This window comes from Puma concolor, chromosome B1 (genome assembly GCF_028749965.1).
Source record: "Puma concolor isolate L17-30 chromosome B1, mPumCon1.1.hap2, whole genome shotgun sequence".
NCBI classification, from domain to species: Eukaryota; Metazoa; Chordata; class Mammalia; order Carnivora; family Felidae; genus Puma; species Puma concolor.
Window position 1 is genome coordinate 62,074,064 of NC_141670.1, and position 14,717 is coordinate 62,088,780.

At 33.1% G+C, this 14,717-nt stretch overlaps 1 protein-coding gene across 2 annotated transcripts in view; it reads left to right on the top strand.

The window, feature by feature from the left end:
* SPOCK3 (SPARC (osteonectin), cwcv and kazal like domains proteoglycan 3) overlaps positions 1-14,717 on the top strand; it is a 495,328-nt gene that overhangs the window by 302,410 nt on the left and 178,201 nt on the right. For both annotated transcript variants that reach the window (XM_086703919.1, XM_025921544.2), the window contains exon 5: positions 11,476-11,599. In XM_086703919.1, coding sequence (XP_086560045.1) covers positions 11,476-11,599 — 124 coding nt within the window. The remainder of the gene's footprint in view (positions 1-11,475; positions 11,600-14,717) is intronic.

Here is a 14,717-nt window from a genome sequence, read left to right on the forward strand (position 1 = left end):
GGTATCAGGTACAAACATGTTTCATACTTGATTAGCTGATGTCATGGGGGCAAAGTAGAGACTCAGAACTAGGAGAGCATAAGGAAGGTGGGGTTAAATGAGAATGATAAGCATACGGATAGCTGTTAGAATTCAATTAATAAGGGGGTGCCTGGTTGGCTGAGTCAAGAGAGCTTGCAACTCTTGATCTCACTATTGTGAGTCGAGCCCCACGTTGGGTGTAGAGATTACTTAAATAAATACACTTGTAAAAAAGAATATAATTGATAAATAAAATGTCTAATTTACAAAGGGAGCATGTGAGATACCGAACAAGTGGTGAAAGTGTGCTTAGGGAGTCAGAAAATATTTTGACCTCAAAGGTATGACCTCAAAGTCAGTAGGAAGTTGCCAGGTAAACTCTAAGTTGTCCATATTACTTTTTGGACCATAGGAAAACCTCACTGAAAGCTATGATCATCTTTTTTTCTCCAAACAAATTCTGAGCTGCATGAATTCAATGACTCTACCCATCTGGTACCTCCAGATTGTAAAATACTCTCTGGACACATTGTAAGGTATATCCATGGGTAAATCAATAAACAATATTTAGAAGGGTACATAGCTACTATTTATAGGTTAGAGGATGACAAGTTACTGGGTGAGCTAGTGGTAGTGTTGTAATAATGCCTAATTCAGTTCCTAGGGCATGGTAAGTAGCTGTAACTATAAGTAATAACATACATAAAAATGAGTCATTTATGATAACCTTTTCAATGTCATACACATTATTGAGATGCTTCTAGAGGAAAATGTCCTTGTCTGGCATATATTTTAAATTTATTTATTTAGTTTGAGAGAGAGAGAGAGAACCAGTGAGCAAGGGGCAGAGAGGGAGAGGGGGACAGAGGATCCAAAGTGAGCTCTGCTGTCAGTGGAGGGCCTGATGGCAGGGCTTGAACTCACGAAGCAAAGATCATGACCTTGCCAAAGTCAGACGCTTAACCAACTGAGCCACCCAGGCACCCCTTCTCTGACATACCTGATTCTATTCCTTATTACATTAGAAGGGTTAACATATGCTTACTAGTACATGCTTTCAGGACAGGAACTGAATGAAATCTGGTAGAGAGAAAAATACTATGGAATCAACAACTCCAAACTTTCTTTTTAATTTTACTAACTACTTAACTTGAAAAATAAGAGCTAATGTAAGAGCTAATGCATAGTGAAGATTTTATACTCTTAACCTTTCTCTCAGCCTATAAATCAGACTCAGGCAAAAAAATGGTAGCTTCTTTCTCCTTTCTTATTTCTGTAACTTTCCTTTTCTAATGAAGCTTTAAGCATGGAGGAGGTCAGTATCAATGACTTTTATAAAACTGACACATGAAGAAAAAGCTGTTTTCCTTCCCTGAACTTTGAATGAACTTTAGTGACTATTTTCTTAAACAAAATATGGTATTTAATTGTTAAATGCTTCTGCAAAAGCCGTCAGTTCAATTTGTTGAAGAATAGCCAAAAAATATTTCCTTGTGTTTAGAAAAACAAAAAGAATCAAAAGAATTTTTTTCTTAATCAAGACACATTTTTGGTGTTGAGTTGTAGAAGTTCTTTATATATTTTGGATATTAACCCCTTATTGGATATGCCATTTGCAAATATCTTCTCCCATTCAGTAAGCTTCCTTTTTGTTTTGTTGATTGTTTCCTTTGCTGTGAAGAAGCTTTCTCTTTTGATACAGTCTCAATAGTATATTTTTGCTTTTGTTTCTCTTGCATTGAGACATATCTTGAAAAATGTGGTTATGACTGATGTCAGAGAAATTACTACATTTGTTTTGTTCTAGGATTTTTATGGTTTTAAGTCTGATATTCAGCTTTCTCATCCATTTTGAGTTTATATTTGTGTATTATGGCAAAAGGTGGTCCAGTTGAATTCTTTTGCATTCTTTTATCAGCATCATTTATTGAAAAAAATTGTCTTTATTGCATACTTTAGCCTCCTTTGTCAAAGATTACTTGGCCATACGTTTGTGGGTCCATTTCTGGGTTCTCTATTCTGTTCCATTGATCTATGTGTCTATTTTTGTGCCAGTACCATACTGTATCGATTACTACAGCTTTGTAGTATTTCTTGAAATCTAGAATTGTGATACCTCCAGCTCCATTCTTCTCTTTCAAGATTTCTTTGGCTGTTTTGCATTTCTTGTAGTTCTAACCAAATTTTAGTATTATTTGGTTTAGGTCTGTGACGAGATGCTGTTGGTATTTTTGATAAGGATTGCATTGAATCTGTAGATTGCTTTGGGTAGTATGGACATTTTAACACTATTAATTCTTCCATTTCATGGGCATAGAATCAAAAACACAAGAAATATCATGCATTGGTAGAGTGTGGATTAAAAGCAATCCCTATGCAACGTTGGTAGAAATAGTGTTGCTGTAATAGTATTATATGGTGACAGGTGGCAGCTACTGTGGAAAACAGAATACCGTTCCTCAAAAAATTATACCATATATAATATGATAAAAATGATAATATGATATCATATGATCCCATATCATATGATATGATCCCAATCATATGATAATATGATAAAAAATATCATATGATCCAGTAATTCCACTACTGGTTATTTACTCAAGGGTAACAGAACCACTAGTTTGAAATGATATATGCACCTCTATGTTTATTGCACCATTATTTACAATAGGCAAGATATGCGGGCAACCTAAATCTCCATCAATAGATTAATGGATAAGGAAAATGTGGCACATGTACACATACATATATATACACATGCATGTACATATATATAAATCTCAGGAAGAAAAAAGAAGGAAATCTTGCCAAATACAATGGAATATTACACGACCATCAAAAGGGATGAGATCTTGCCTTGTGCAGCAACATAGACAGACCTAGAGGGTACTATGCTAAGGGAATCAAGTTATAATGAGAAAGACAATACCATATGATTTCACTCATATATGCCATCTAAAAGAAAAACAAATGGATAAACAAACAAAGAAAAAACAGTCTGCCCTATAAATACGAAGAACAAACTGATGGGTGCCAGAAGTCTCTATGATAGTGTTGTATGGTGACAGATGAGTAGAGCCTAAAGTATAAACTTGTTTAATCACTATGTTGTACACCTGAAACTAATGTAAAATTATGTGCCACCTATACTTAAATAAAAAATACAAATGAAAAGAACAAAAACTACATATTTTGCTATATAAAATGCATTTTAAATGATCGAACAGTATTTTCTCACGTGTTTTGATAAATGTTGTATTGTTAGTCATTATCTTCTCGTAAAATATTTTTCTCTTTTTAAGTTGCATATCTGTCACTCTTATTTAAAAAGTGTGAATACAATTTTCCCAAATATAAAATTTCCTTGTTAAACAAGAGTCACCCTCTTCTTGTGAACTCCAATCTTCAAACTTTGTTCAGTGCTGACACTATAGAACTACTTGATGTTAAAGTAATAACGTAGTTAATGTTTGAAAGCTTCCTTTATTTATAAAATTTATAATAATTGAAAAAACAAAGGAATTTCTGAATTATTATCTTAACTATATTAAGCTAGACTTAGTAAACATTCTCATGTCTGGAATGAAATTATGCCTGTCGATACAATTTAGATAGAACCAATTCATGTATTAATTCATTAATCTTTGTATTGATTCCCTAAATCAGAATCATATATATGGTGGTGTGTTATATATTACTCTGTATAGATTTCAGTTTTAATCAGCCAGATATGTTCTCTAGACAACACTTATTGGTGTAGATCTTTTTTTTTTTTTTTAAGTTTGTTTATTTATTTTAAGGGAAAGAGAGAGAGCAGGGGAAGAGGCACAGAGAGAGGGAGAGAGAGAATCCCAAGCAGGCTCCATGATGTTAGCACAGAGCCTGACCTGGGCCTCAATCTCAAGAACGACAATATCATGACCTGAGCAAAAATCGAGAGGAAAGCTTAACCGACTGAGCCACCCAGGCACCCTGATGTAGATCTTTTTTAACTACAGTTTGAAGTAGTTGTCATTTTTCAACTGTTAAGTAAAGCTGATCTAGAAATTTGTGAAATACGGGGTTTTCCATGACTTTTGAAACTTTATATGCACATTATGGGAGGGAAAACATTAGTGACAAAGTAAAAAATTGAACACTTGAAGTTCACATCTGTTAATTACAAGCACTAGAAACCTGAGCAAGATAATTAAGCTCTCCCAACCTCCATTTCTAGCTTCAGAATTTGAAGAAAAACACATATTGTATATGATTGCTAAAATAATGAATACTGCAGTATATGTATCTAGCATGTATCTAACCTTTAACTTGTGTCAATAGTTGACTAATTCCTTAAATTATGATATTTTATTGGTTTCCAAACAAAAAATAACTGTCCAGCGTTTCTTCTAATGAATAAATTTATACATACATGTTAATTAGATAATTGGTTTATTATATAAGTTCATGAATTCCCAATCTTTTGAATGTATTTTGCTGACAATAGATTTGTAAACATTTTGAATCCATAATAACTCCCCTAGTGACTAAATCTTACACACTCAAGATCTTTTCAGTTGAATATACCTCTCCATAATTAAATGGAAAGGGCTTTAGTAATTAAAATAATGTTTGAAATTAATGTGGATACGGCAAGGATCAAGACCACCACAATCTGAATTCGACATAATCTACATTTTATACATTTTGAACTTTTAGTAATTCAGCCCATTGGGGGCCAGATTGAAAAAGAGCTTATAAGTGTCATTTATAGTTATAGCTATTTTGAACTTTGTCTTTAATAATCGCGAATATGTTCACTGCCTAATAAAAAATTATTTACTTGAGAGACTGTATCATTCAAATATCATTATAACTTGTCCATGATTCAAATCTTGGAATGATTCCATAGCTTTCAAATAAGGTCAGGGAAACATTCTTTGATAGAAAATTAGCCTCACTAATTGGTTTGTTGTGTTAGTAACATCTATGTTCAATTATACTCGTTGTTGTAATAAACCTTACTTAAATTATATTCTACCTAAGTAGCAATATAACTCTGCGAAATTATTTTAAGAGTTGTTCAAAGAAAGTGTGGGACCTTATAAATTATCCTTGTCTCTTTAAAGTCTAAATTCTGATGTTTAATTTTATTGCTCTGTAAAAAAAATATACTTTCTAAATCACTAATTAACTTGATTTTCTGGCAACATTGCTGAATCATATAAGTTGACTTGGAAGTATGGTTCATAGTGAAATTTATTACTACAATCAATTTTTAGAACGTATTCAATTTATGCAATGCATAGTTTTTAAAGATACATTTTATTAATTACTCCTGCCACTGAATTTTGAAATACATGTACAAGTGAGCTTTTTCTATAATCTTAGTTCTTTGTAAAATATATGGAGTAAGTGAATTTTCTGTTCATATTGCAAAATAAGCTATACCAACTTATTTTTACATAATATCTGTAGTTTAGTAGCCATAGTTAATACTGTTTTCTAAGATAAATAAATGTTTGTTTTGTATTTGTTGAATATGTCTTTTTACTTAAAATTAAAATTGATTGCTTATGCCTTGCTTCATTCCTTAAATTACTGCTACACACAGTACAAAAATCATAGGATCCCAATAGTTGCAACTACACTTTTAGTAAGTTCTGCGTAGGGTTTTCCAGCATTCATGTAACTGTGTTGCCCTAAAAGATAATTTCCTCCACCTTGTTAATACCGTTTGCCCTTTTCTAAGACTCATGGCAAAAGAAGTAATAAGAGCAGCCTCATTTTTTTGGAGTTATAACCAATAGGGAAAGAATATAAGTTGTTAGTCAATGACTTAAGAATTGTTGCACAAGTCTGACAGAACTTAAAATAACTGATTGCCCAAAGGAATTGAAATGTTGGGTGTGTTAACCAGACAAGAAATACATCACACCAGGCTGCCCTCAGTTGAGGTATTTAAGAGTATCTGTTTTATCAGGTTATAATAAAATTGTTTTGTTGGAGAAAAGTTAAATTACTGTAAGTGCACATAGAAAGAAGCAAATACACTTAAGAAACTAGGACATAAATGCTGACGATTCCCCTTCTAAGGTAAATATATAATAAATTGGCATTTATTTTGCTTGCATATTTATGGTCTAAAGAATTGAGAATTTATAATGCATGATGCCAGGCTTAGGGAATACAGAGCTTTAGAAAAATATATAATTATGTATAGTATAAATACGATATATTATTTTTCTTTATGATTATTGATGATGTTTTGTGATACTGTAATACAAGTATTATTTGATTCTTGGCTATACTTTCATAGAAATCGTGCCTCTTTAAACACAGCTGAACTTTATCTTCTTTCTTTCATTAGTTATCCCAAGACTGGACTTCCTCCACACCTTTCATTTGCTACCTTGAAATAGCTGAAGTTTGCAACTTCAGCATTTCTATCTGTCTCTTGGCCTACTCAACATCATCCTTCACACCATAATGATATATTTGTTTCACTTCATAACACTGTCAAGTCCTAAAATCATAACATATGGCCCGTATGCACTGCCTATGCTTCTAATTTTTGAGTGCCTTTGTATAAGTAATTTTATAAAAGATTTATAGACTCATCGAATGCTCAAGATCAAATGATCCATACTGATGAAGCTTAGTATTGTATAAATGAAGAAATTAAGACCCAGGGAGGTCACTGACTTGTCAAGACTGATTAATGACATGGCCGTGTATAAAAATTAAATCAGATTGGAATGAGATTTTTTTTTTTTTCTACTAACCATTTTGGTAACATCATTTGTGCTCTTTCGAAAATCAATGGAAATCCTAAAACGTGGACATTGTGTTTAAATTATATGGTTAAAATGCGCAAAATGATTAACTAAACAGAAAACCACATGGACTGTGATTGAATAAACAGATGTAGCAGTAATTAACGTGCTAGTTATTAGAGAAATAAAAGACCGCTGAGCTTTCACGGGTAACCGCTGCTTCCAGTCTTAACACGAAGCCTGGGAGACCAGAGTGAATGGTAACTCAGGAGCACAGGAGACAGTTCAGGTAATAAATAGTTGATAAAATTTAACTGCCTCAGAATAAGTCATGTAAAGGAGCACTAGGAATAGTATACATTCTTTTTGGTAGTTTAATTTTCCAGCTACTAGCAACACAATAACATGTGTATTGGTATAAAACTAACCTAGTGCCTGAATGGTGGAATATTTAAATAAGAAGATTTCAAGAAAAATCCTTGACTTTGTGCATCATAGAGAATCATTTAATTACTTCATTTATTTGGGTTCAAATATACAAGTTTTTGCTCTGTAAGGGGAAGGATTATGGCTATATAGGATGCCATGATAAAGTCAGTAAATGAATTTTTAACTCAAATCTTCAAAAATTGAAGTATCTATTTTGGAAAAATAGTTACCGTAAAGGTAGACCTTTAAGACATTTATTTTAGCAGAGTTGCTATTGGAAGAGTAATTTCTAAACAATTTCAGAATTTTGCAGCCAGCTTGAGCTTGCCCTTCATTAATGGGAGCAAATTTTATTGCCCTACTTGAGAATAGTTCAAAATAATTAACTGCAAGATGCTGGGGTGACTAATTCAGTTAAATATCTGGCTCTTGATTTTGGCTCAGTTTATGATCTCAAGGCTCATGAGTTTGAGCCCCTCATCCAGATCTGCACTGACAGCATGGATCCCGCTTGGGATTTTCTCTTTCCCTCTCTCCGCCCCTCCCCACCTCACAGAATAATATGCCAGTGATGCTTTTGCTTATGCTGCTTTCTTACCTGTAATTCCTCCTGCCACAGTGCCAGACTCTCATGCCAATAACCGGAGCCGGCTCTACCTTTTTCTTAGCCCTTCACTTTGCCCATCTTGGTCTGTACATTGAGTGCCATGATTTTGTCTCTCACTTAGAAACATGATTGTTCTTCCTTAAATAGGGCCTTCAAAATATAATTAAAAGTCCAACAAACAAAGAATCTCCACTTACATGTAATTGTATGATTACATACGACATACACCACATAGATACCAACTTAAGTCCTAGAAAGTTTCGGTTAAAACTTCATCTACTTCACGAACTTTCCTAAGAACAAGACAAATATCTTAATAAACAAGACTGTGAGTAATGTGAATTCTGAGGAACATTCCTGATGCCAAACAAAAAAAAATTCTGAATCACATGATATCTTTGATAACATAGAGTCAGGGATGCAAAAATGTCTTTCCTGGTGAACAGTGAGTGGAGACACAGCTAGCTGACAGAGTGAGCACTGCTTAGCACGAAAGGGCACCATGTATATGTCCTATCGTGAGATGTCGGCAAAGCCTTGCCCAACTCCCACCTTTAGAAATAATCAGCATTGCTCAACTCCTAAAGCCTTTATTAACAATGCAGTTTATTTGTCCCTGAGTGTTTCCTCTGTTATATCACTTATTTTCATGTGTAAATCCCTTATTATTTCAATTCTAGATGTTTTGATTTTTGAAATAAAGAATTTACATCCCAGAATGTACTGACCCAGAATGACTGGCTGGGTCAGTAGAGTGTATGATTCTTAATCTCGGGGTAGTGAGTTTGAGCCCCCATTTTGGGTGTAGAAATTACTTAAGCATAAAATAATCATTAAAAAAACCTTTAAAAATGTAAATGCCTTATTTTTGTACATCTGGTGATTCTCATTAGTACATTGTTAATTGATTTTTGAATTTGTAGAAATATTTTTTATTCAAATAAGATTCCTAGAAATTCATTTGTATTTTACCTTAATTACAATGTGAATCCATGCCTGGAAAACCCCTATTCTATACTGCCCTTTAAAATGTAATTAGTCTTTCTACAGAAAATTTAAACAATTAATATTCTTCATGTGTGAGTCACATCAAACAGTTTGAGATGATTTAAGAACACATAAAAACTATAATATTTAGAATTTCAAATTTCAAATTTAGACTCATGTTTTCTAGACTGTTTTGTTAAATACAAAATTTATTTTATAAAGACGGTCTTATGATGACAAAATGCTAAGGGATTTCTTTTGGATTTAGTGAGTATAGTAAAATTTTCATGATTCCTTGCTCCTTCTCTATGTGTTATGGGATGAATATATTAAACATGAATTCTGGTTAGCTTATCCCATCTAATGCATTTATTTAAAAGTAAGCATAACTAAATACTCTACTGGCTTAGGAAATGGTAGAGTTTGGCATCAACTCTTATTCAAAATCATGGTGCAAGTGTATGCAATACAATATATAATATTTATAATGTTGATGATACTTGAGCAAATTCTAACCAGGATGAAGTCTAAATAAAAAATATCATTTTTTATGGATGCACATTAGGAATTTGAAAGTGTTTAGTGTTCAGCAATGCTGGCTTTGAAGGAAATAAAGATAACCAAAGTGTGTGTGTGTGTGTGTGTGTGTGTGTGTGTGTGTGTTTTAACCTCCAAACCTATTTTACAAGTCAATTGCAATTTCACTGATTAAGAAGTCATTACAAGAATTTCTAATAAATCTTTAATTTTTAAAAAGATTTTACTTCTCTATATATTTATTCTTTGAATTAAATGTGAAAGATCTCCTAATGAATCATAAAATGTATATTAATAAAACCAAGTCATTAGTATAACAATCTTTTAGTTTCTATAGTTTATTAGGGCTTTTTTTAAGTTCTCTATGGTATGAATGGAAAATGAGGTGAATTGAAAAGATATAATTTATGTATAGTATAGGTATACACACATATGTACATATACCCCAAGTCATACAGCTTCTTCTAATAAAATACTTTTTTTTAAACTTTTTTTAATGTTTATTTATTTTTGAGAGAGAGAGAGGGACACAGCATGGAGAGTAGAGTGGCAGAGAGGGAGATACAGAATCCGAAGCACGCTCCAGGCTCTGAGCTGTCAGCACAGAGCCTGATGCAGGGCTCAAACTTACGAATCACAAGATCATGACCTAGGCCAAAGTCGGATGCCTAAGGAACTGAACCACCCAGGCGCCCCTAATAAAAATAATTTTTATTGATTAGGAACCTGAGCTTGGTAATAATGTCTCCTAAAGTATCTGCATGCATTATTTTGTACTTTATTTTGATTACACAATGTGAAAGAACAATGAAAATAGAATATTTCCCCCCCTCTGATCCATTTATGTAATTTATAAGTCTTAAAGTGGTATAGAGCAATTTTCCAAGTTTTTCAGTTATTGTTTTAATTCCCATTAGAATTTCATGCCAGCTATTTAATCAGTAATAGTAGCATGGTTAATTTTCCCATTTTATCTCTTATGAGATGAACTCTGTGGCCAGGCAGAATTTTATGGCAGTCTTTTGGAAAAAAAGTGACAAAATTAAAATAAAGAGAAGTGTTTGGAGCTATGATAGCTTCATGAAAAATTTTGAGAGAAGCAAGGTTGTTGGGTGGGGGGAAGAGAGGATAAAAACCTTTTCTCAATGTCCATCCACATTTTACCAAATTTGAAACACATAGTTTGAACTTCTTTCCCTATAATGGAAACTAGTATCATATTTCTGAATAGTATTTTGGGATTACGTTCGCGTAAGTTTGATTTAATTTGTGAAAACAAGAAAGCAATTGGAAGCAAAATGTTTCTAGTAAAACATCTTTTCTCATCATGATAGACACATGGAATTATTCTCTCTATAAACAATTTTAATGAATAAGAGTGACTACTGATTGACTAAAAGATTTCTAAGTATTAAATATTTTTGCATAAATTCCCTGTTGCTTTGCTTCTTATTTTTAAGCATTTTACCCTCTCTATGTAAATTGTTCACAAAAATAGGCAGAGCAATAAGTAGTTTAATCAAAAAGAAAAAAACAAATAATTCTATGTGTAGGTAGCAGAAGAGAATGGGTTTTCCCAAGTTATTCTAGATAAAAGCCCAATGGATCTATTTTGAGGTATTTCTACACAATAAAAAGAGGAGTGGCTATCACTAAACCTACTAATTTGGCATTCTAAATTTTAGTCATTGCTGGAAAAGTTCTTTATTGCTTTTTTCTCTCAAAGTAAGCGGCTCTTTTTTTCAGGCACTTTGGGTATACCTGGTGAATTAGGTATTCTTTTTTTGTTACTGTTCTTAATAGAATAGTTCTTTACCGCCAAACAATTTTCTCTTCTGTTTCTGGGATTATGAAAAACACATCACAACTATAAGCTACACACACAAATTCTATATGCTGAAATATAACTATTGTCTACATGTGACTAGCACAATATTTTAAAGGAATACATTCTTATTTATTATGGGAAAATCTTAATATATGACATAGAAGATTATGATGAAGAGTACCATATTAAGTTTACCAATTATATCTTCAGGAGTTGGAATGACAGTGCAGAAAAGGCATGATGCTAATATAAATTTATGTACTTAAAAAATGTACTAAGTGTGGTTATTGTTGCTGTTGTTTTAACAGTGCGAAGGATGCAGGAGTGGGACACAAACAATGGAGGGGTCCCATATCGTCCACCTGCAAGCAGTGCCCAGTGGTCTATACCAACCCAGTGTGTGGTTCAGATGGTCATACCTACTCTTCCCAGGTAAAGACAATTATAATCATTTATTATGAAATGCATGATGTGTATTTATCATTAAGTGAATAAAATTATTAGTTCTCCCATGTGGTCATCCAAATTATTTATTTATCTTTTAAAAAAAGTGCAAATAATCTCATTGGTTTGGAATCTGATTTCATATGTTATTTGTTTCTCTTATATCAGAATTTTTAAAGTTTGAAATACTAAAATTGTGAACATTCTGAACACTCAAATAAAAAAAGCAACATATCCTGGGACACCTGTGTGGTTCAGTTGGTTGAGTGTCCCACTCTTGGTTTTGGCTCAGGTCTTGATCCCAGGGTGGTGGGATTGACCCTGCATCCGGCACCTCACTAGGTGTGGGGCTCAAGATTCTCTGTCTACCCCCCTCTCCCCTGTTGGCACTCGCTCTAAAAAAAAGAAAGAAAAAGAAAAAAAATAAAAGAAAGTAAAGGGAAGGAAAGGAAAGGAAGGGAGGAGAAGGGAAGGGAAAGAAAGGAAAGGAAAGAAAAAAGAAGGAAAGAAAAGAAAAAAGAAAAGAAAAAGAAAAGCAACATTTCCTTTGTTGCTACTTTGAAAGAGGTCAGAAATGGAAGCATGTCATATGATAATGTTAAAAATTATTATGAGTATAACAACAATAGCAGCTACAATCTGTCATTATCATTAGTTCTTTTATCTCGTTACTTCCTGTAGTATTACTTTTAACCCCCCACAAATCCCTTTTAACAAATGAGAAAACTAAAGATCAGAAAGATATGGCAAATTTCACATATTTATTGACATTGAAACCAAGATGTGTTTCCATCTCTGATTCAGTGTCTCTGTTCTCTCTTCTACATTATTCTGCCTCTTGATTTGGTGTCCTGTATTATTTAAATATATAGGAGCTTTTAAGAACTTTACCTAATAAGATACTGATAAGTTTTCTTTGATTATGTGACAGAAGAGAATGTAGGCTCACAAGCTCTTACATGAAACTTTGGGGCCAGGTAAATTTATGAATTTAGATTTTTAAAAAAATATTTTTAAAAAGATAATGTTGCATGTTGTATTGTGTCCCCCATGGAACCTTGCCCTATAATTAAACACATTAATATCTCATTAAGAAACTATATGAATATTCACATTAAATAGGATACATGAAAAGTATAAAATAACTTTACCTCAATTCATATCTGAGTTTGCTTATTGTTAAGGGAGCTCCAAAAATGTTGGCTACCTGAACATTTTGTTTTGTAGATACCTCTTTATGAACCATCCCTTATCATAATATATATGTCTTCACAACTTAAACTTGCATTTATAATCGCTAACCTTAATAATAGCACTGCAGTGTTAAGACGCGTAATCATTCAGTCAGTAAATACATACATAGTACTTATTTGGTGCTTACTACTGTGTATCTTGGTGAAGGTGCCATGTGCTAATTTGCTGAAGTTTTATAGGTATATAATGCTAGGAGAGAACAGAGAATGGTACTGGTTATCTCAATATGACCTTGATCTTGGTGAATTTAGCGTGGTCCAGAATCTCAGCTTTGCAAATTAAGAAAATTCATGCTTTCAGCACAAGGGAGAATGAATCTATCTCATATTATGTAATCCTACTTGACAATGTAAATGATTATACTGATTTATTCAATGACAATGAAGGCTGAAGATTATAATATTCAGATTGGTGAGTAGAGCTACATGGCAAAGTTTAATCTTAATTGTACTTGATGAACATTGATGGTTGAACAAGTTGAATCAAGGAAGAGATTGGAGTTTCTACTGGCATCTAGCTAGGATAAACTTACGTCTCTCTCAACATTAGAAATATATGTGCTGGAAGAACTAGTATGTTTGTGTCCAGGGTGTCCCTAGAGCGTGCTAACATTAATCCACCACCTAGTTGTTTGGGACTGTCTTAGGGATGTTCCTAGTAGATGATAAGTTCTATAATTTAGTTTTACAAAACACAAGTTACAATCATGAATGATGTCTTCCTTTCGAGACTGTAAGGGAGGACTTGCTTGATGATTTTGGATAAACACAATTATATCCCCACTCGGGATTAAATATACCTATCATAAGTAGGTTAAGTCACATATGCTTCCAATGCCATGAGGTTTCTCCATTGTTCTTTGTACTGAGCACCCTGTGAAGCCTCAACTTACAAATCATTTTCAGTGACTTTATGAATATTGTTAATGAAACCATTGTAATCCATTGAATTGTAACCATTCTGAGTGATCCATTGAATTCTAAACTATTGCATTATTATTTTAATATTTATTTGCATATATATCATTCTAAATACATGCCTTGTTGATACAAGATGAAGTGAAAAGAATGTGGTTCAAATGAATATGAGCTTTTAATAAACCCCAATCACCATCCTCATTTCTGTTGATTCTAATTTAACTTGGTGATTTTTTGCCTATGGACCACCACTACTAATCTTACAGCAATGAGGCTTGGCTGTATAAAACAATGCAAACTAAATGAAGATCTTATCCCAGTAAGACCTAATATTAAATAATCCTTAATAATAATTTTTGGAAGTTTATTGGATTTGAAATTCAAAATAAGGCCTTCATCTTTTAATTTTACTTTTCTGTAAGACAAAGCCCAGAGCTGTTTAGGTACTAGATCCAGAACAAAGACCACAGAGGCTAATGCCTTCTTCAAAAATTAATTTTATTATTTCTCAGCATCTACTTATCAGGAGATGAAAACAGAAGATTGGTGCAGGGGTCAAAGGATATTTATTTTGGCTCTTGGATCACTCAATTTTGTCAATACACTAAGCAAATTCTGACAGGGGAGCCTTAAACAGCTTTGGGGTAGTTCATAGGCATTGGAACTCACATTAATTATGTTCTCCAAATTCTAGGTTTAGTATGGACCATGAAGCTCCTTACTTGAGGTTTCTAATCCATCAGCTAAGTATTTCTGATATGTTAAACACTGGTCATTTCTCTGCATCCTCACCAATATTCTATTGTTACCTGAGTTTTTTATTTTACTGTTTATTTATTTTTGAGAGAAGCAGAGGCATAGAATGAGTGGGGAAGAGCAGAGAGAGAGAGGGAGATACAAAATCTGAAGCAGGCTCCAGGCTCTGAGCCATCAGC